The 22149-nt window shown below is 31.8% G+C and overlaps 1 protein-coding gene and 1 long non-coding RNA gene across 2 annotated transcripts in view; one reads left to right on the forward strand and one right to left on the reverse strand.

Annotated features, from left to right (window-relative positions):
* Positions 1 to 17458, reverse strand: part of LOC127706146 (uncharacterized) — a 221644-nt gene extending 204186 nt beyond the window's left edge. Inside the window, exon 1 of the long non-coding RNA XR_007984258.1 lies at positions 17262 to 17458. This is a non-coding gene — a long non-coding RNA (uncharacterized LOC127706146). The remainder of the gene's footprint in view (positions 1 to 17261) is intronic.
* A 402-nt stretch (positions 17459 to 17860) lies between these two features.
* Positions 17861 to 21907, forward strand: LOC127705819 (fucolectin-6-like). The gene is made up of 3 exons (XM_052210174.1): positions 17861 to 17885; positions 19781 to 20002; positions 21690 to 21907. Exons 1-3 carry the CDS (start codon positions 17861 to 17863, stop codon positions 21905 to 21907), a joined length of 465 nt encoding a protein of 154 aa, XP_052066134.1.
* Positions 21908 to 22149: the final 242 nt, after the last annotated feature.

The following is a 22149-nucleotide window of genomic DNA, read 5'->3' on the forward strand; positions in this document are numbered from 1 at the left end:
TTATACATTTAAACCTAGCGTGTATCATTGAAAAATTAATTATATTTTACATTGAACAACGTTAATGATTTCAATTGACAACCATTGATCCATTTTAGATTTTAAATAACCGTGTTGTAGTATTTACCCATAGAATAAATAAACAAGTATACTTTTAATGTAAAAATATAAATCCAATTTTTTTTTTCGATAAATATGGATTGTAGATAAATACCTTAAATAACGGAATTTGATATTCAAAGTGCCACGTTTATTCCGAAATTTATATCTGTATTTACTATGTTTTTGTTTTAATCATCCACAATCTAATCAGTTTTATACATTGTTATAATGATTCCTTGCTAGTTTTTTTTTTACAATTACACATTCCTTGATAGAGGAATTAATGGAAAAAAGAGTTCCAAGTTTAAACTGAACTAGTACACAATTTTATTTAGGGGCCAGCTGAGGACAACCTCCGGGTGCGAGATTTTCTCGCTGCGTTGAAGACCCTTTGATATCTTTCGCCTCTATTTTACAAAAAAAGCGTAATAGTAACTTGAAAATATAAGCAATACACAAGTCACTTTATGCTCGCGTGGGAATTCCAGTTGATAATATACGCTTTGACAATAAGCTATTCATAATTAAATAATTCAGTCAGTGAATTATTTACACATGTTACATTTACTCATTGTTTCACAGTAGTTGCAAACTCTGCATGAATTGTCTTGAATTGAAGATCTTAGACGACTATTCAGCCATTTTAGATGAATATAAATTCAAATACGTCTGTGGCAGACGGGTTTTTATGTAATTGTTATTTCCCTTGTTTAAAACTATTAATTTCATATTTCTTTATTTAATGATTTACATGAAGCTTTTTGAGTATATATTTGTTAACTTGGATAGTTATTATTATTTAGAATTCATTGGTTAAAGATATTTATTGATATTCCAAAATTTAGTATTTGCATTTGATAAGAAATGGAGCAGACAATTTAGTCAGTACTTGTTGTAATTGGATATGACAGTCCTAAGCAGACCAGTTTTGAATAAGTGTTCCTGGGGTACTTTTTTTCCTTTATTTGGTTCATTTTTTCAAATGGGTTTTCAGTTATGATTACGTTTGAAAAAAACTTTTGTTTGATGGTGTCAGCGTTGATATTACAGATTGTTTTGTTCATTTTAAGACAGTTTCTCTTTGGAATCAGTGGAATGAATTTGAGATGGCAGGTCAATTAATAATTAATTTGAGAGGTCATGCAAAAACAATTTTACGTTTCTTAAAAATGCCTCAGTTTTATGATTATGACTGCTTGAAAAAAAACTAATTCAGAGGTTCAATCCTTAGTCATACATCAATGTACTCATGAGATGCCGTGCACCTCACCTGGTTATACTTTTTCATAGATATAAGAAGATGTAGTATGAGTGCCAATGAGACAACTCTCCATTCAAGTCAAAATTTATAAAAGTAAACCATTATAGGTCACAGTACGGTCTTCAACACGGAGCCTTGGCTCACACCGAACAGTAAGCTATAAAGGGCCCCAAAAATTACTAGTGTAAAACCATTCAAACGGGAAAACTAACGGTCTAATCTATATAAAAAACGAGAAACGAGAAACACTTATGAACCACATCAACAAACGACAACTACTGAACATCAGATTCCTGACTTAGGACAGGTGCAAACAATTGCAGCGGGTTTAAACGTTTTAATGTTTATTACTTGAATTATGGCAGTTCTTCTGTGAAGTTTAAAGTGTAGATTGTTAGCTAGTTTAAGTAGGAATTGGTTTGTTTTATGAGTCGTTGCTCGTTTGTCTGGATTGTAGTCTCTATCTAAATATTTAATATTGAGAGAGTTTATAGAAGTCCGAATTCTTGACTTGGTTATGGGAGAAAACAATAGAGAGAAAGTTAAGCTTCAAGTTAGGAACACTTCTAGCTTATACAGATGGATTTGATCCATTATTTAGTTCCTTGCACAAAATTGGGCATTGTTCATTTTATTTTGAGACCCTTGCATACAGATGGACCCGGTCCATCTCCGGTGGTACACCATTTGTGCTATCGTTATCTACAACGCTGGAATGCAATAATAGAACCCGGTGGTACACGTCAAATGTGTCATTGTGAGATCAATATTGGTGGACATTACCTGGTACAACTTTTCATGGATTTCAACATTAGATGTGCTGTTACAATATATGCCGTACCACTGAATCTGAAGACAGTTACCAAGAATACTTAAAGGTCGCGTCCGTTAACAGGTTAACCTGATTCTGATTTGTGTCTGTGTATGTGTTATACAGTGACATTTATTTAAAAGTGATATTTTACATGCGTTTGAAAGACATTTAATCTGATGAACGTCGATAGACTTTGTTAAATTTTAATTTCAAATGTTATTTCATATACATTTGTTTTCGTAATGGAGGAGGAGTGTAGCAGATTGGTGTAGTGGTCTCCCTTGAACAGTTTGACAGTCTCATTATTTAACTTTACCTGATGTATATTTGATTTAATATTCAATCCTGACATTTCCATTTTGCGTGTATATTGTTGCAGATACATATATTTGATAGACATTTAAGTTTGCAGACTTTATTTATGAAATTTATCGTTTGTCTTAGGGGGAGGAATGTGGCAGACGGGATTATTATGTAATTGTTATTTCCCTTGTTTAAAACTATAAATTTCATATTTCTTTATTTGATGATTAACATGAAGCTTTTTCAGTACATATTTGTTATATTGGTATTTAGAATTCATTGGTTAAAGATATTTATTTATATTCCAAAGTTTAGTATTTGCATCGTCGCATATCATGTATTACTTTCTTCGAAAAACTTATATACTTTATATATCTGGTTTGAAATTGTTATGTAGAATGGTCTGAGGACTGAAGTTCAGTCCAACCAAGGAAAACTGTGCTTTTTCAAAACTTCCCTTAAAAGCGCTTTAAGGTTAGTGCATCTGCCATATGCCTTCTTGATACGGGTAATTATTGAAGTCATTGAATGCTCCATTCCTTTACTTTTGGATTTCCTTAATAAAAGTTGTACTTATTGAATAAATTGTATATTGTTTTCACTGTATTTGGTTTTCCTTTACTTAGATATTTAATTAGCGCTTTTACAATTGGCATCGATCGTCTCCGTTTAATTAGTTCACAAACTAGAACAAGGTGTGGTCCGCATGACCGAATCTCCAGCAGAATTGTTCCTGCTACACATCATTAGTGTGTTAAACCATTTAAAAGATCCCAAACTGGCTTAGGCTGTCTATGCTTGGGGTAAAATACCTTAGTAATTCATATTGTTTAGAACTTTTATAAGCAATGACAATACAGAGATTGAAGTATCAAAGATATTGCACGCCAGCACAGAAGCGCTGAACAATGGCATGGACAGGTGACAAAACGTCCACCAGCAGCTACATCGACCAAGTGATTCTAAAAACTCATTTTATATAGCAGGTTTATAATTTAGTACGTCAGAATTAGGTTTCGTGTATGAAATACTCATCAGTGACGCTCTAATCAACATAGTGGAATGATCAAATCAATAACGAATATGAAGGGCTTTTTAATTACGAGTTTATGCAATTCAGTGTGTTGCATACATGTCCTAATTTATACATCCTCTCTAGAAGCATTTCAAATCAAATATGTCAACATTTATTCATAGAAATGTAAAATACACTTAAGTGTCCCACGGAGTTAATAAGCTGTGTCACAATGTTCCTGACTTATAAAATTTCTACTGAAAATTAGTTTGAAAACGTATGAAATATCAGGAAGTATGATTGCTACCATTTCGTTTCATTTGGACTAAAATTCAGTTTAGAATTGATACGATTAAGTTTTTTTACCTCCATATGCTCCCTTCCTAATTACGTTTCTATTTAATTCTTTATATTCTAATTCACAAAGCTCAAACGAATATGAACTATTTGATAAATAAGATAACACATAAATAGGAAAATACGCCTACAGGTGAAACAGATAGCCTTTAAAATAAGTATTGCGGGTATATGCCATCCAACCATAACTAGCATGAACACAATCGATATGCTTAGTACAATGTATTACATGTATAAACACAAACATGTGTTTATAGCAAACAATCACTTGACCGTTACTACATCATGTGACCAAAATCTTGAATAAATATATGTATACCATCTTTATATAAAAAATACACTCTTAAAACACTTAAATTAAAATATTGCATTTTTAAAATATAATGAGGCTAGTTCAGGTAAACATAATAATTAGATTAAAGTTCGCTGGGGACGGAGGACGAGTATTTTAGAGTGCATGTGATGTTTATTTTAATGGCATATATTTGCAATTTGTTTAAGTTTTGAAAGGCCTTTCATGTGACTTGCCGTTATCTAACCTGTTACTTCCAAATACTGTGTTTCGAGTTATTTTTGCATCGGGTTTTGTTTACTGTTTAGTTGCTAAACGGGGCAGCTAAGATTTTGTGGTGTTTCTTGTACAAAAAAAAAATACATGACCAGTGAAATATTTGCATTATTTTAAGTCAATGTATGGCTAAAATGGATATAAATCAAAAAAGCGAAAATTTGACATAAATATATCATCTTCTTTTTGTGAAATTCATGTAGCCAACATTCTTCCTAAACTTTCTTATATTTCAAATTAAATCTGGTCTACCTTTGTCCGAAAAAAAACAAACCCATAACCATCCTCCAATGCTCATGCAAAAATTTAGATAGCAATATAATATCGAACTCCTAGAAAAATTCATAGCGGAAATTCCTTTATCATATGGAAAACTAAAAGCTCAAACACATCAAACACATCAAACGAATGGAAAACAACTACAATATGATATTCTAATGCAATTATTTTGTATCAATGGTTCTGATTGGATGATAGTAAGCGTAAAATTATGTATCTCCTTGTCTGTAACTAAAGAAGCCGACATTTTGAATAGCGGAATGTATTGACATGTAATTTCTACAATAATAAGCAAAAAAACTCACATGTTGCACCTAGAAATCTTCTTTTATCAATTTTTTTACATTCTGAAGCGGACAAGAAGCCAGAAAACGCCCGGTGTTTACATTTGACACCGGAAGCATACTTAAGACGTCATCTAGTTTAGTGGCCAAAGATGAAAACATCTTTTCGCGGAGTTTTCTTTAATGAAATTTTTGCACTGAAATAATGATTGAAATTGAATTATGTACTTGTTTTGCATAGGAATAGAGATAACTGTATTGTATTTGAAGCTTTGCGGACGTCCATCGGTAGTTTTACTGTCGCAAATACCCGTTTACCTGTCTTCGCTACGCGTCGCCAGGTAAACTAAATTTGCGACAGTAAAACTACCGATGGACGTCCGCAAAGCTTCAAATTAATACAGTTATCTCTTAATTCCTAATTTGGTACAGGCATTTACTTTGGCAAACGTTTTTTGATTTGAACAAGAGTAGTTTGTTCTTCTATTGTCTGCTTGTCTTTGTATGCACTTTTATTTATTGCATGAAAAGGATGAAACCAATCGCCAAAAATTGTACAACATACCATATCAACCATGAATACCGGTTTCTACGACAAAATACCAGACATACAAATAAAGGCAATCAACAACTAATACAATATGGTCTATACAGCATGATTTGTGCTGGCAAACATGTGGTGGGGATGAATAAGTTTCACATGCGCACAAACCTTCTGGTTACAAGAGCACAATTATTTGTTTACGTTTTACCGGCAAGTTGTTTACCCAAAGATGGTTCTCAGAATAGAATCCTGTACGGCTTCTGATTGGATGATACAGGGTTGGAATAACTTTTATTCGAAAGCTTATGCAATTAGGTTTAAAAAATCTAGAAAATCAAATTCACATTTTACAAAGAATAGAAAACATCTCCCATTTCTGCACGTTGGAGCCATTAAAAATATGCCTTTTTCATTAAGCGAAAAAAACAGACCATTTATTTCAACTGCATTTAAAGTAAATTTTTGCCGCATGACCATATATATTTGTTTTGGTTGTTTTGCAAAATTGGCATTTCTAGTACATGTATGTAATATGAACTGGTACCCGTTTTTCCATAGTTTGTGTTGTCTTCGAGAAAACAAATACGGAACACCACTGGTACCCTATGGAAAATGCATTATGAATAATTGCGCTCTTGTAACCTTCTCCTTTTGCATATCTAGAACGTTTGTCGTAAAATTACAACACACATAAAACCTGCATAATAGATGAAAATAAGTTATCATCAATATTATATGAATTTGTATATTTCCGATATCACACAAACAATGATGATATGTTATGGATAAAGAACATTAAAAGTGTATTTGACAATGCTGGATTTTCAAACTTATTTTATGTGCAAAATACGGACCTCACACAATAGTTACCAGAAAGTATCAAACTTCGATTAATTGACCAGTTTAAACAAATTTAGAATTCAGCTATTCAAAACACTTCTAAATGCATTACGCATAAGCTCTTTAAGGAAAATTTGGAATTTGAAAATTATTTCCACACCATCAATGACCGAGATATATTTACACTTTGTAAATTCTGAACATCGAATCATACACTGCCAATAGAAAAGGGGAGATGGCATAACATTGACAGAAGTGAATGAAAAGCTTTGATATGTACGAATAGAGATATCGGAGACGAATATCAATATATTTTCGTTATCCGGCTTCACAAGATGAACATGATGAAAGAAGAAGATTTATTCCAAATGAACTAATACCCAGACATAACATTATCAAATTTAACACACTGTTTAATTAAAAAAAAAAACGAAGACACTCAGAACTCTGCAATTTTATATGATTTATTAATAGTAAACTCACTCCTTCTACACAACCATAATGTATCATATTTATACATGCAAGAGAGGCGAAAAATACCAAAGCGACATTCAAAGTCATAAATCGAAAATAAACTGGCTTTAAAGGAAAAAGACCATCAAACAAGCAAGGGATATAATATGTTACATCAAAGCACGTTGGATAAATCATATCTTCTTTGAAAGGCTTCTTTTTAACTTCAAAAACACATTTTCTGAGCGAATTTCCTCACCAAACACTAAAGTCACTAAACAGTTTTAAATTGTAGACCAATTTCCTATCCCGGAACCACTTAATGAATATTCGCTTGAATAGTAAACTTAATAACAAATACAAAGCTGATAAGAAATATTTTTATTTTATAGTTTTTATATCAAATGCTTAAACAGTTTTTCCAATATGCAGCTACTCCGTTCTTTGTATTTATAGATCTTATCTAACTAGATCTGTAATCAACTGCATACACTTTGATTTCTGCAACATGCAAGTATTCCGTACCTTTTATCATCAGTTTTACATAACGTGCATTTTCGTCAGGTTCACATTCAAATATAAGATGAGCTCAAAGTTGTGCAGGTCCAACGTAATCATGTTAACTAGTCCTAAATTGTAGGCAAAAATGATTTGTCAAGAAATTGACATTGAACAAAATATCCCTTTGTTACTATATTTGGAAGAAAAATACAATAGGGAGTGTTCTAGCTGCAGTATAAATAAATGTATATGATACCAATATATGTCGGCATTATTTCAGACTAAAGAGATATGGTAAGGTTGCATATGAAACAATTATCGCCAATATAGAATCAAAATATTAAACAACCATAGGGTACTACACTGGCCTTTGAAATGAACAAACGCTACACTTTACAGTAATGATATGTGAATGACATGTTTCTGAAATAACCTTGAGAACTGTAATCATGGTAATGTCATATATTTAAAAAGGCATGTTTCTGGAAAATAGTCAGTAATCAGTATTGTTTTTCATTCATGATTCTGGATAATCGGTTTGATATCAACGCGTCTGATATCAAGTGTATTTTCAGATGTTGTACAGTTTATAATTTATCTTATTGTTTGCAACAGGTGAATTGTATTGTTATATATGTCATTTAAATGAAACTGAACTAAATATTAATGTTAATGATATCTGCTGGCAAAATTCAAAATGATAACATTCTTTTTTAATTGATAATTACGGACAAATAGTCATAGAAATCATCACATGAAACATGTACGGGAATAAATATGGAACAAACGAGTTTTGAGTTGATGAAAAATACGAATGTATTTGTAAACATGGTAAAAGCTAGAATCTAAAGAGTTGTAAAATAATACCGTATAGCGGGTTATTTTCGCGGGTGCAAAATTTCGCGATTTAGGGGCAACAAAGTATACGAAAAATTTTGGCGGTTTTTATTTTGGTGGATTCTTTAATTCCAATTAAATATTTTGGCGGATACTGAAATGGTTGCAGTTAAAAAGTTTTAAAAATTGACAAACACGGGTTAAATGATTGTTTTACCTGCATGTCGTCTTATTTATTGATTATATTTTGATACAGTTAATCAATAGAGTACCTGTACATAGTTATTTGTCACAGGTGTACAAACTTCTTGTAAAAGTAACGGTTGATTAGTTACGAAATTGACCGGACCTTTGATGTACTAATTAGATTATAAAATTATCATGAGTGTTTTGCAACTCTTATATAATTTGACACTAATTTGTCTAGGTTAGTCTATGGAAAGGTATATACTATGAAATTTAGAGCGAGGGGCTTGCCCCAAGCTCTTAATTTCATAGTATATACCTTTCCATAGACTATCCAATTTAGCACATATTTACAACTCGAGTAATCTTTTAATTGGTCTATTGATAGTTTATTTTGGCTGACTACTTGTGTCACAGGTGTTTGTAAAACGGAGCTCATTAACGAATTTTGTAAATCTACTCACCAGTATCATTGTAAAATATGTGATTTCAAAAGGCCCTTCACTCCAGAATGAAAAGATGGTAGCTGCTGGTGTAAGTATGTATACTGATATAAAGCGGTGTTTTACTATACATGTTCTTCTTAGGTAAGATGACAAAATGAATTGACCAAAAGCAGGTAATAATGAAATTGCAGTGGAAGCTTTACATGTTTTGAAAACATTTTTTAATTTCACAGTAAAACTAAAGCTATAATAAATTTGAAACATATAGATAGTTTGTCCCCAAAGATATAGTCTAGCAGATAGGCATTAAAAAGCAACTACAAATAGATCAGAGATTATAGGTTCTGTGTGTATTTTTTTATTAGTTCAAAGTAAAAACTAAAAGATTTATCAGAATATGTTTATATATATATATATATATATATATATATATATATATATAGGTGGCACATTATCTTCAGACATAATCACAGTTTTTCAATTCATGACATCGTCCTGAACATGCAGGAAATATTTGCCACTGAACATTAAGCAACCAATAATCAATAAATCAATCAATTCATGACGAAATAGATCACTTTCCTTAAGAAAGTTTAAAAAATTATTACCAAGTTGCTTTAATTTTCCTTCACAAGTTTTCATAGTACACACTTTTCTGTGTACAAAGTAATTGCATTGATGATACATTATCATAATTTTAAGATATCGTTGTACTCTAATCAAGGTATAAAGAACCATATGTATTACCCTTTATTTTAATGATAAAATTTGCAATTGTCAAAAACATTTTTTAGATCCAAAGATTTTAATAGCAGGATATTTAAAAATCAATGTGAAAACTAATTACAAACTATTTTATTTAATGTCTTTAATTTGGAACACAGCATTTTATTTCAAAATAGCCAGTGGCAATTTTTGTTTTAAATATCTTGATTACGATACAATGAAATCTTACCCTTGTGGTCATTCATGCGTAGTTACTTAGTACACAGGAAAAGTATGTACTATGAAAATTAGAAGGCAAATATAAGCAATTTGATTGGACGAGAAGTTGTAAGTATGTGCTAAATAAGGATAAAATACCTGTCAAGCGTACCTTTCACTCTTATATTATTATTTATTTTATAATGTAACCAAAAAACTAATTAACACCTGATAGCCAGTGAACAATGGCATTTGGCATTTATATTGTTTAATTAGCATAAACCGTTATTGATCCGTCGAACGGGAAAAATAGATAGTTTACAAAACGCTTTAGCTATTAGAAAGTATCGAACGTATGCATAAATTTTCGCGGAATTTATTTTCGGGATTTCTCCTGACCAGCCAAAATAAGCGAAAATAAACACCCCGCGAAAATAACCCGCTATACGGTATTGAGACATGTACTGATTGTTCTGTAACATGTACATGTAAAAAAGTCCATGAGAATGTGAAAGACATTATGGTATGGATTGGGTCTTTCATTTCTATGTTTTTAATTTTTATACGACCGTTCACGGGACGTATTATGGTATACCGTTGTCCGTCTGTCCGTCCGTCCGTCTGTCCGTCGTCAACATGTCGGACATTAACTCAAAAACGCTTTAACCAATTTGCATAAAACTTTGAGGGATTGTTTATATCTATTGGCGTGAATCCCTTTCGTTTTTTATAAATTTTAGATATTAAGTTTTCGAGTTATAGGGTTTTATTCATTAAAAAAAGGGGGATTTTCCAGTTTTCGGACAATAACTAAAAAATGCTTTAACCAATTTGCAAGAAATTTTGGTGAATTGTTTATATCTATTGACATGAGCTTCCTTTTAATTTTTATAAGTTTTAAATTTTACGTTTCCGAGTTACAGGATTTTATTCATTAAAAAGTGGGATTTTCCAGTTTTTAGGACACATCAAAGTATCATTCACATCTTCACCACACAACTATGAGACATAATATCAACCATGAACGACATATATATATATATACGATCTGTATTGATGCGATTAAAAAGACTAAAACACAGCTGCATCAAACATTAAATGTAATGGTCATTTGGCCTGTCTGCTACAGTTCATGAAAACAGTTAACATAGATTACTCCACAACGTTGAATACACCAATTCACTATCGGCTATTGAAAATAATTACAGATGAGATAAAAAGTAAGACTGTAAGTGGAACAGTTTTAAATGAATGTCTAACGGAAAATGTTACTCATGTGATGAAAATAAAACTCTTGAGCATTTATTTTATCAATGTAACAATGTTAAACCATTGATAGAGACAGTAGTCAGAGATTTACAACATTGTAACTTAATAGATAACGAGGCCCTTGTTGAAAAAAAAAATTCTATTAGGAATGTGTACAGATAATTCTAATAACACAATTGTTCATCGAAATTGAAAATTCAATACACAATGCTGTTGCGAATTGACGCCCCCCCCCCCAAAAAAAAAATACCCCTTTTTTTTTTTTGGCTTTTGTGCATTACACTATGCTGTTGCGAATTGACCCCCACCCCCAAAAAAAATAAATTAATTTGGTTTACCCCCCTTTTTTGGGCAAAAAAAAATAACATTTTAAATAACTTTCTTTTCAATTTCTGAAATCTTCCCCCCACAATTTCTTTTTTACCCCCCCCTAAAAAAATTTATTTTTACCCCTTCCCCATATATGGTCATAATCTCAATTCAAATTTCCAATGGAGTTTGCAACCATAATTACCCATTTAAATACATCATAAAAGTCTTAAAAGAGAAAATGTAATCATGGCTAAAATTAATATACCGTAATCAGCATTTTTGAACAGTAAGTTCTAAAAATAGATTAACAGCTAATCACCTCAAGACAATACAACATGATATCCCGTCGATTTTTCACAGAATAAAGTTAAATAGCTTCTCAGTGTGAGATCAGAATCTCATGAAAAACTAAAGGGAGGTTATCTTAATAGATATAAACCAGTCAACAAAGATTCATGATAACTGATCATAGCATTGACCGAAAACTGGAAAATCCACCCTTTTTGTATAAATAAAATCACATAACTCCGAAACAACAAATCAAAAATTTATAAAAATCAAAAGGGAGCTTAAGTCAATAGATATTACCAATTCAACAAAGTTTCATAAAAACTGCTGAAAGTATTTTTGAGTTATTGTCCGAAAATTGGAAAATCCCCCTTTTTTTAATAAATAAAACACCATAACTCGGAAACGTAAAATCTAAATTTATTAAAATTGAAAAGGAGCTCCTGTCAATAGATATAAACAATTCATCAAAGTTTCTTGCAAATCGATGAAAGAGTTTTTGAGTTATTGTCCGAAAACTGGAAAATCCCCCTTTTTTAATGGAAAATCCCCAAAACTCGGAAACTTAAAATTTAAAATTTATAAAAAATCGAAAGGAAGCTCACGTCAATAAACATTTACAATTCACCAAATTTTCATGCCAATTGGGTCAAGCGTTTTTGAGTTATTGTTGACGACGGACGGACGGACAACGGTATACCATAATACGTCCCGTAAACGGGCGTATAAAAAATACTAAACTCCAAGGAAAATTCAAAACGAAATCCCTCATCAAATGGCAAAATCAAAAGCTCAAACACATCAAACAAATGGATAACATGGATGACAACTGTCGCATTCCTGACTTGGTACAGGCTGTATCTTATGTAGAAAATGGTGGATTAAACCTGGTTTTATAGCTAACTAAATCTTTCACTTTTATGACAGTCGCATCAAAACTGTAGGAGGAGTTGTCTATAATGACTATATACCCATAATGGGACTTAAGCCAGTATATACTTCAAAAATGACTAAGTTCAACTATCTCTAAAAAGTGTAAATATTAATAAAAATCAAAACCCTGACCACATGCAAACCTTGACTGGTGCCACATGTGGAGCAGGATCTGCTTACCCTTCCGGAGCACATGGGATCACACCAAGTTTTTTGTGGGGTTCGTGTTGCTTAGTCTTTTGTTTTCTATGTTGTGTCTTGTGAACTATTATTTGTCTGTTTGTCTTTTTATTTTTTAGCCATGGCGTTGTCAGTTTATTTTCAATGTATGAGTTTGACTGTCCCTCTGGTATCTTTCGCCCCTCTTCAATATATAACAAACAGCCAGCTAAGTGGAAACTTCCTAGCATTCCTATATAAACAGCTGCGCCATGAGCGCATGATAAGCCCGTCGCATTTTCAAAGAAATTTGAATAACTTGTCAATGTCATCTCAGAAATATAATTTTGGAATAAGAGAGAAAAGTATGAATAATTATTGCTAAAGGGTGAATTATAATATCAATCCCTGTCATTTAAGATGAAGCTCAATTTGTCAGCCTTTTCTTGCAATAAGAACCTCCTTTTCATGAATTTTTGCTTTTTGTATTTGCAAATTTAGTTGTGAATTCTTTGAACAACCGAGTATATCTTGAATCCATGCTTCGATAATGTAAGTGGTATTAAATCTGAATGTCTATATAAATGCTACCAAATCATGTGATCAAGATGATTAACATGTATAGAATATGTACATGCAATGTACAAATGATGTAATACTATGTAAATGCTTGGTTATTTTCATATTTCCAAGACGTATCTATATATTTTAATCACCACTTCATATAACTTTAGTATTATACAGACTATTGTATACAAAACATGACAAAATGAATTTGCAGAATGTAATACACTGTTTTTATCTGTGTTATTTTAGCTAGACTAAATATCAAACTTCTCAGGAAAACATCACTATTGTGCGTTTTGTATAATGCTTGCTTTAGTTCGTTATTGTTGAAATAGAATTATGAATTCCTTCTATTTTACAACGCCCTTTCCTTTATATCTTTTGATTTTTTTAAAGACGAGGTTTTCAATTATGACGCAGTACGCATCCATGATGTATTGCAACTTACAACCATTAAAGACTATGTTTGGCTATTTAAAGAATCCATTAAATGATTTATTAAAGCGTTTTTAGGAGTTTATGTGCAAATATTTATCAAGTGAAGACTTTTGTAAACATAAAAATACATAAAGAACTTTATCTAGTTTATTCCAAATGAAAGAAAAGTATTCCATTTTCCGTGAAATTGTATTTTCAACTTCCTAATCATTGATCTTGATAAAGACATAACCATTATCTCTACGACAAAAGTAAGTTTTTGTAAGTGAATTATATTGGTTTGTATTCCATGCGCCAGTTATTTAAAGTATGGAAACTGGAACCAAAATGTGAGCTTAAGTTTTTTCAAACACATGGAAACTACTTCAAATTTAGATGAAAAGTTGTTTCACTTCCGTATAGTTGTTCTGATATTGACATCAGCATTTATTTGTTCGACAAAATCCAGCGTTTTTAATGTTGGTTTATGAATATTATCGTTTAAATTCAATCGACTAATAAATGAATTTGATCTATAGTATCACATGTTTTGTGATATAAGAATGCAGTTGTACATGTTAACCAACCTATTGGGAACACCTATTTAACAAGAAACATCATTTTGGAAATCTTATTTTTAAGTCGACAACACTCTGTCTAACTTCGTCATAGTAATTCTGAAACATATGAATTATTATGAAATTTTGCTGTTTTCCTTAATGTGCAGTTTTTTGGTTTATTGCAACATGTACGTTTACCGCAAAACATGCAATTGATGAAGGTGTGATATCGGAAACGTATAAAACAAAGGATAGCACTAGAATTTTTCAGACCGAAAATACTACCGATGTGTATTGTAGGTCCATATTTGCATGTGCAGGTATGTGCCTATCAGATCCACAATGCTGTTTGGCGAGTTATTCCAAAGGAGCATTAACATGTCGTATTGATACATCTGAGCGATGTTGCGTTGAAACTGAAACCTTAGACGAATGGAGGTTTATTCAACGAAACTCATATCGTAAGTAAAAATGACACATATTTTGCATGAATTGTTGGTTTTATTCCCTTTTCATGCAATGATTGTTTAAACAAAAAATGAGCTCATTAGCAGTCTTAACAAACATAAAATATCAACGACAAACATGTTCTTCGAACATGTGTGTATAGTTAACAAATCAAAAACTTAACATTGCAAACGAGAGCTAAAAATTAATAATAGGGTTTTAAATTGTTCAATTTATTTTGTTGGGATAAGAACCCAATTGAGTCTCAAGATTTCTTTATGGGTGGGTACAATACATATTTTAACAGGTCTGGGATATTTATAACATTGTTTTTTTTTGTAATACGGAAACCACTTACCATAAAATTTTGAGCTGAGGCGATTATGGTGGTAATTATTCAATATACTTTCATTTTCAAAAAACCATTACACTAAAGTGGTACTACCATAAACTATTGCATAATGAACCACATATGTACTTATAGACCTGGCATTATTGTTGTATTGTTGTATGATATGATATCCTTCTTCTACATTACACTACAAACTGTCCAGAGTCTAAAAAGATCATATTTTAATTAACAAGACTAGACATAATCTCGACAGTACTTAACTGTACTTAACTCTAATCGATTTTGGTCTCGACTTTACTTAATAAGTCTGATTGGGTACTTGATAATATTGGTATAGTCTGAATATTGGCTCGAAAAATGCTCGACCAGTCTCGACTAAGTCTTGACCAGTCTCAACCTGTCTCAACCAGTATCGATCTGTCTCGACTCAGTCTTGACCTTTAAATTTAGTCTCGACTGGTTCAAATCAGCCCGTTTAACTCAATTATATATTCATCTTACAAAATTCCAGGTTATTTGGTATTTCGATTCATTGCTGTCAAGTTAAAGGATTTGATTAATAGGTGGAAAAAGCTTTAATTTTCAGTTCTGATTAAATTCAGATAGTCACCTTTAATTATTTCTATATTTTTTCAAAGCAACTTGGATTTTCATAGTACTTTACAGCTATCTCAATAATATATTGATCTTACAGAATGCCAGGTTGTTTGGAAGTTTAGTTTTCTGCTCTCAAATTTAAGGATAAAATTTTAAAATGTAAAAACAGCTAGAATTTTCTTTTAGGACTAAATTCAGATAGTCACCTTTAATTTTTTTTTATAACTTTTCCAAATCAACTTGGATGTTCATAAAATTATACAGCTATCTAAATTATATATTGATCTTACGGAATGCCAGGTTGTTTGGTTTATTGGTGTGCTGTTGTCAAATATAAGGGTTGATTAATTGAAAAAAATCTAGAATTTTCAGTTAGGACTAAATTAAGATAGTCACCTCTAAATTTGTTTTATAACTTTTCCAAATTAACTCGAATTCTCATAAAACTATGCAGCTATCTCAATTATATATTGACCTTACAGAATTCCAAGTCATTTGGTAGTTTGGTTCATTTCTATCAAGTTCAAGATTTAAAATGCCTTAAAGTTACCAAGTCAGTTATATGACAGTGGTTATCCATTCATTTGATGTCTTTGAGCTTTTGATTTTGCCATTTAAATATGGACCTTCCGTTTTGAACTTTTCTTGGAGTTCGGTCTTTTGAATATTTAGCTTTTTTCGTACGTAAAAAGAGCTGGACTTTTCAGTTCAGACTTAATTCAGATAGTCACCTTAAACAATTTCTATAACTTTTTTAAATCAATTTTAATTTTCATCTTCAGCTATCCCAATTATATATTGATCTTACACAATACCAGGTTATATGGTAGTTTAGTTTATTGCTGTCAAATTTAAAGATTAAATTCAAAGGTACCTGAATTTAGTCTAAACTAAAAATTTTAGCTTTTTCTCCTATTAATTAAATCCTTACATTTGACAGCAATCAATCAATTAACCACATCACCTGGCATTTTGTAAGATCAATATATAATTGGGATAGCTGAAGATGAAACTCAGAGTTGATTTGAAAAAAGTTATAGAAACTTTTAAAGGTGACTATCTGAATTAAGTGAGAACTGACAATTCAAGCTTTTTACCTATTTATTAAATCCTTTAATTTGTCAGCAATAAACCAAACTACCAAACAACCTGGCATTCTGTAAGATCACTATATATTTGAGATAGTTGTATAGTTTTATGAAAATCCAAGTTGATTTGAAAAAGTTTTAAAATGAATTAAAGGTGATTTCTGACTTTTGTCGGAATTGAAAATTCTAGCTTTTTTGACCTATTATTATAAATCCTTAAATTTGACGGCAATAAACAAATCAACCTAGCATTTTGTAAGATAATGTTTAATTGAGATAGCTGTAAAATTTTTAGAAAATCCAAGTTGATTTGAAAAAAATATAGATAAAGGCAACAGTAGTATGCCGCTGTTCGAAATTCATAAATCGATTGAGAAAAAACAAATCCGGGTTACAAACTAAAACTGAGGGAAACACATTAAATATAAGAGGAGAACTACGACACAACAGAAACACAACATTAAAATGTAACACACACAGAAACGAACTATAATATAACAATGGCCATTTTCCTGACTTTGTAAAGGACATTTTAAGAAAAAAAATGGTGGGTTGAACCTGGTTTTGTGGCTAGCCAAACCTCCCGCTTTTATGGCAATGTTAAATATAACATTAAAATGATAACATTACATGACAGGACTACAATACAAATAAATGGGAGAACATATAGGACAGAGAAACATACGAATAATAGCTAACAAAAGGTACCAGGTTTAAAATTAAATACGCAAGACGCGCGTTTCGTCCACACAAGACTAACCAGTGATGCTCAGATCAAAATTTCGAAAGCCAAAATAAGTACAAAGTTGAAGAGCATTGAGGACCAAAAGTTCCAAAAAGTTGTGCCAAATAGTTACAGGTGACTCTCTGAATTTACTCAGAACTGAAAATGTTACCTTTTTTTGTCTAGTAATTAACTCCTTTAACTTGACAGCAATGAACCAAACTACAAAATAACCTGGAATTTTGTAATATCAATACATAATTGAGTTAGATGGGCTGATTCAGACCAGTCGAGACGTAATTTAAAGTTTAAGACTAAGTCGAGACAGGTTAAGACTGGTCGAGATTGGTTTGAGACAGGTCGAGACTTGTCGAGACAGGTCGAGAATGGTCAAGACTGAGCCGAGACTGAGTCGAGCATTTATAGAGACCATATGCAGACTATCCCAGGATTATCAAGTACTCAATCAGACTTATTAAGTAAAGTCGAGACCAAAGTCGAGTACAGTTAAGTACAGTTAAGTACTGTCGAGATGATGTCGAATCATCTCAAGTAATATATGTGCTCAACCTTGGTCGAGCACAAAAAAAAAGGTCTTTTAAGACTCTGAACAATTTGTAGTGTTAGAATATATTGTTTTCTTTGTTGACCTATTTGTTTGTTTTTTTAGGTATTAGGGATATAACACAATGTTGATGGCTGTACCCCTATTTGACATTTAACCTATTATGTTTGTTTGTCTTCAATTTGTTAACACATTGTTGTCAATATAATAGAATTGTTTGCGACTGTCATACAAGTGAGAGGTTTAGTTAGATATAGAATCAGGTTTAATTCATCATTTTCTACATAAGAAAATGCCGGCACCAAGTCAGAAATATGACATGTGTTTCCCATTCGTTTGATGAGTTTGAGCTTTTGATTTTGCAACTGCCAGAAAACATGAAAGTAGAACTGTCTAAATTTCGTGCACCGTTAAACGTTTGTTTCAGCCGTATACCCCAAAAATGCCAAAATTATTAATACAAAACCGAATGTTTCTTTGATATAAGATATGTATGAATTTAAAGAATGTCAGTTTGCATTCCACGCAAGGTGCATACACATTTGACAGGATGATATCAATAAAGTCAAAAACACGTAAAAATTTCACGTGAACGTTTTATTCAATGGTGTGCATTTGTTTTTATAAACTTATCGTTTATCAAGTTTAGCGAACAATAAACACAGAAAAGTGAAGAATTCCGCAGAAACTTATACTACGCGTCTGTGTCATTTTCTGTTAAAGTCAATTACCTGCGTCTGACAAAATTACGGCATTTCGTCAATACAAAATATATCTTAATTTTAGAATAACAAATTAAAATATATTTTAAAAACATCGTTTAAATATATTGTCTATTAATTGCATGACACATAGTTTTCAATCAAAGCAATTAGAACAGAATACATAATACATATACACATAATTTATGCAGGTCCTTAAACTTAAATCAGGCTTTTTGAGCTACAGGCGTCAATCATCAGTCCATTACTTTTTATCAAATCATAGTGACACTCACTTTTTTTGTTTTAAAATGCCCAAATTTTCATAACTTCGAATTTCTTGTTTTTCTTTTAAAAAATAATGGGAAATTTTGAGAAAATAGATTTAAAATAAGTGATTTAAACCGAAACTGAAATTTGAAAATGGCTATGTTTTGAAATAAATTTACAAAAAAAAATGCTATTAACATGATGTAGATGAAAATAACCGGTGAAAGTCAAAATGTTTCCAATTTAATTTATATTTCACAAAATATTCATACTCAAGTTGTTCTACTAAACATGCTAAATGTAGAGTTATTCCAAGGCTAAAACAGATTGAAAACGAGGCCAATTCGTACATGTTGTACCCTTCTACTGAAAGCATGACCATGATTACCCTTTATTCTTGTATTTTTCATTCACCATTAACACATCTACAAAATATGCGAAAAAAAATCTTCGGAGGTTCTTTTTTTGGTGAGCAAATCTAAATTTAACGAATTAAGGCCACACTAGTTTACCTGTGTTTTAATCTTGTAAATGGATTAGGTAAAGAAATATCTAGGTAACATAACAATTGAGGTAATCGAATGAACTCCAAAACATAGCGAGCGAGAGTGGGTGCGTGTTTTTCAGTTTGAGGTACTAGTACTAGTGACAAATTGTACGTCTGTTCGGTACATTCTATACATAATAATAATAATTATATCTCGTTTTTTTTCGATAAATAAAAGCGACGAAAAAAGGAGATATTGTTTGTGATCAGTAACTTTCAGTACAATAAACTTTCTTCTATACTAAAATAAGCGATTTATTTTATTTTCAGATGATTGTACTATCAACTTAAAGGAAGTTGCTTACGATAAACCAGCCAATCAAAGTTCAGTCTACAGCGGGTGTTCTGCATCAAGAGCTGTTGATGGAAATGTGAACACATATATGCACACAAACATAGAGCAATCGCCTTATTGGATTGTTGACTTGGACAAAACTTATCAAATAAAGCGGATTGAAATCTTCAACAGAAATCGAGGATCGAAAACAACAGGTAGGTCAAAGTACAAGCTCATTTGTTTCCTACCTGGTGACATAATATGCAGATAGTTCCGATAACTTTAACCTTTTTTCATATTTCATTTTTCATTCATTTGTGTCGTTTTTGTTGTTTTTATAAAATAAAAATAAGAAGATGTGATTTGATTGCTTATGTGACAACTATCCTTCGAAGTTTTAATGAAACGGATGCAAGTAATTATTGGCATCCACATGGACTTCAACAATGAAAAAAAAATACGCACAGTATTGTAGGCTTTAAAAAGCCTCGACATCAAAACTAGATATCAATTCGCATTTGTGAAAACTGATGGCCTAATTTATAAAAACACAATTTACGAAAAACAAACATGACAGACAAGAACCAACAACAACCACTGAACACGGGTGTTTGAAGGCGCCATCTTTCCCCTAACCTGGGACAATGGTGCAACGGCACAATGTATGTTTTTTTTTCTGTTTGTGTTTATCTTCGACGATTGTCTCCTGGTAGTAAGTTGGCCTTGGGTAAAGGATGTCGTGGGTTTAAACCCCGGCGGGGTCTTATCAAAGACTTTACGTTAAGTATGTGCTGCTTCTATGCCAAGCATTTAGACAAAAGTGCAAAGAATGGTCGGCTCTGAGTAGGAATAATGTGTCCAGGTAGGGTGACATGTCTTTCTGTGGACTGTTACCTTGTGAACCTGCACGTTCAAAATCAGGCTGTGCGTGGCAGTCTAGTATAAAGCAGGATAAATTTTCTTATTACATTGCCATGTTCTCGTCCTGAATATGCATTTAATTTGCCACTAGACGTCTAGCAGCCGTCAATTGCCATCAGTTGTTTTGATTTGTTTATTTGTTTATTGTTTGTTGTTTTTAATGACAAGTGAGTTAATTTTTGTTATTTTTACTATCAATAAACCGGACAGAATGAGCTGCTACCCACGCAAAGCATGATAAGTTGAAAGTGATATAATTGGGTCTTAACCTATGTTTATTAAAACACACTTATTCAAATCAAATGTGTTAAGCTGAAGAACATATTATTTAATGTTTTTAAAAGATTTCAAACGCTACAGGTCACTTACATTACGCACAAGGATGTCAGCTCTATCCTCTTGCTCTTCATTAGTAATGAACATTTGTGATTCGTCTAAGGTTAACAACTCGTACAAATGGACTTCTAGTGACAGGATCAATTACAGAAATGGCAGATAAACTATTACGTTTAAAAAAGAACTATAAATGTAGTCCCACTTCCATATGTCCAATTATGAACAAACAAGGGACGAACCTTGCATAACATTTTATTGAAGCAATTTTTCATCTGAATGTCTAGAAAAAAAAGTCATACGACACATGTCAGTTGACTTAAAGATATTTTTGAATTGAAAATGATAGACTGCCATACATTATAATGTTAGTCGAGCTTATTGACCTGTTTCAACCAACAAATCTTATCCAAAAGTGGCAGTACCTAGTCAGTCAGGAGGTTAATAGTCACTCGCTATTTGTTTACAGGAAGAAAGAGTTTCCCCAAAATTAACATTGTCTTTGAAGTCCATATACATTGTTAATCTATATCTTTATACAAACCGGTCGAATATATTACTCAATTCTGGATATAATTATACATTTAGCAGTGAAAGCAATAAGTTGTTATATCAGGTAAACATTTTTAAGATTTTATTTTGTTTTAGGAGAACGTCTTCGTGATTTGGACATTATTATTGGCCCATCACATAATGAAACGCATATATGTGCCCATTATGTTGGACCGGCACAACTCGGAGCAAATCTTTGTTTTAAATGCGGACATGTCGAAAATGCACGTTATGTAAAACTGAGATTGACTGGAACAAACTACTTGCATGTTGCAGAGGTAAAAGTTTATGCAATGAATGACAGTTCTACTTAAAATTAAATAAAATCAAGAAATCCAAGGAACAGAGAAGCTGCTTGCTGGAAAAATCAGTTTATCGATTGGAATACTAATTTATGTTAGCTTTGCATTTGTTAGTTTAATATTCAAACGAGTATTGATTAGTTAGATCCGGGATGTGAAATAGGTCTACAATCTAAACCAGTCAAGTAAATTTACAATTTGGTGAGGACATTTTCCTAGAAAATTTGTTTGTGAAGTAGATATAATATATCCAA

This window comes from Mytilus californianus, unplaced genomic scaffold (genome assembly GCF_021869535.1).
Source record: "Mytilus californianus isolate M0D057914Y unplaced genomic scaffold, xbMytCali1.0.p SCAF_6, whole genome shotgun sequence".
Taxonomy (NCBI): domain Eukaryota; kingdom Metazoa; phylum Mollusca; class Bivalvia; order Mytilida; family Mytilidae; genus Mytilus; species Mytilus californianus.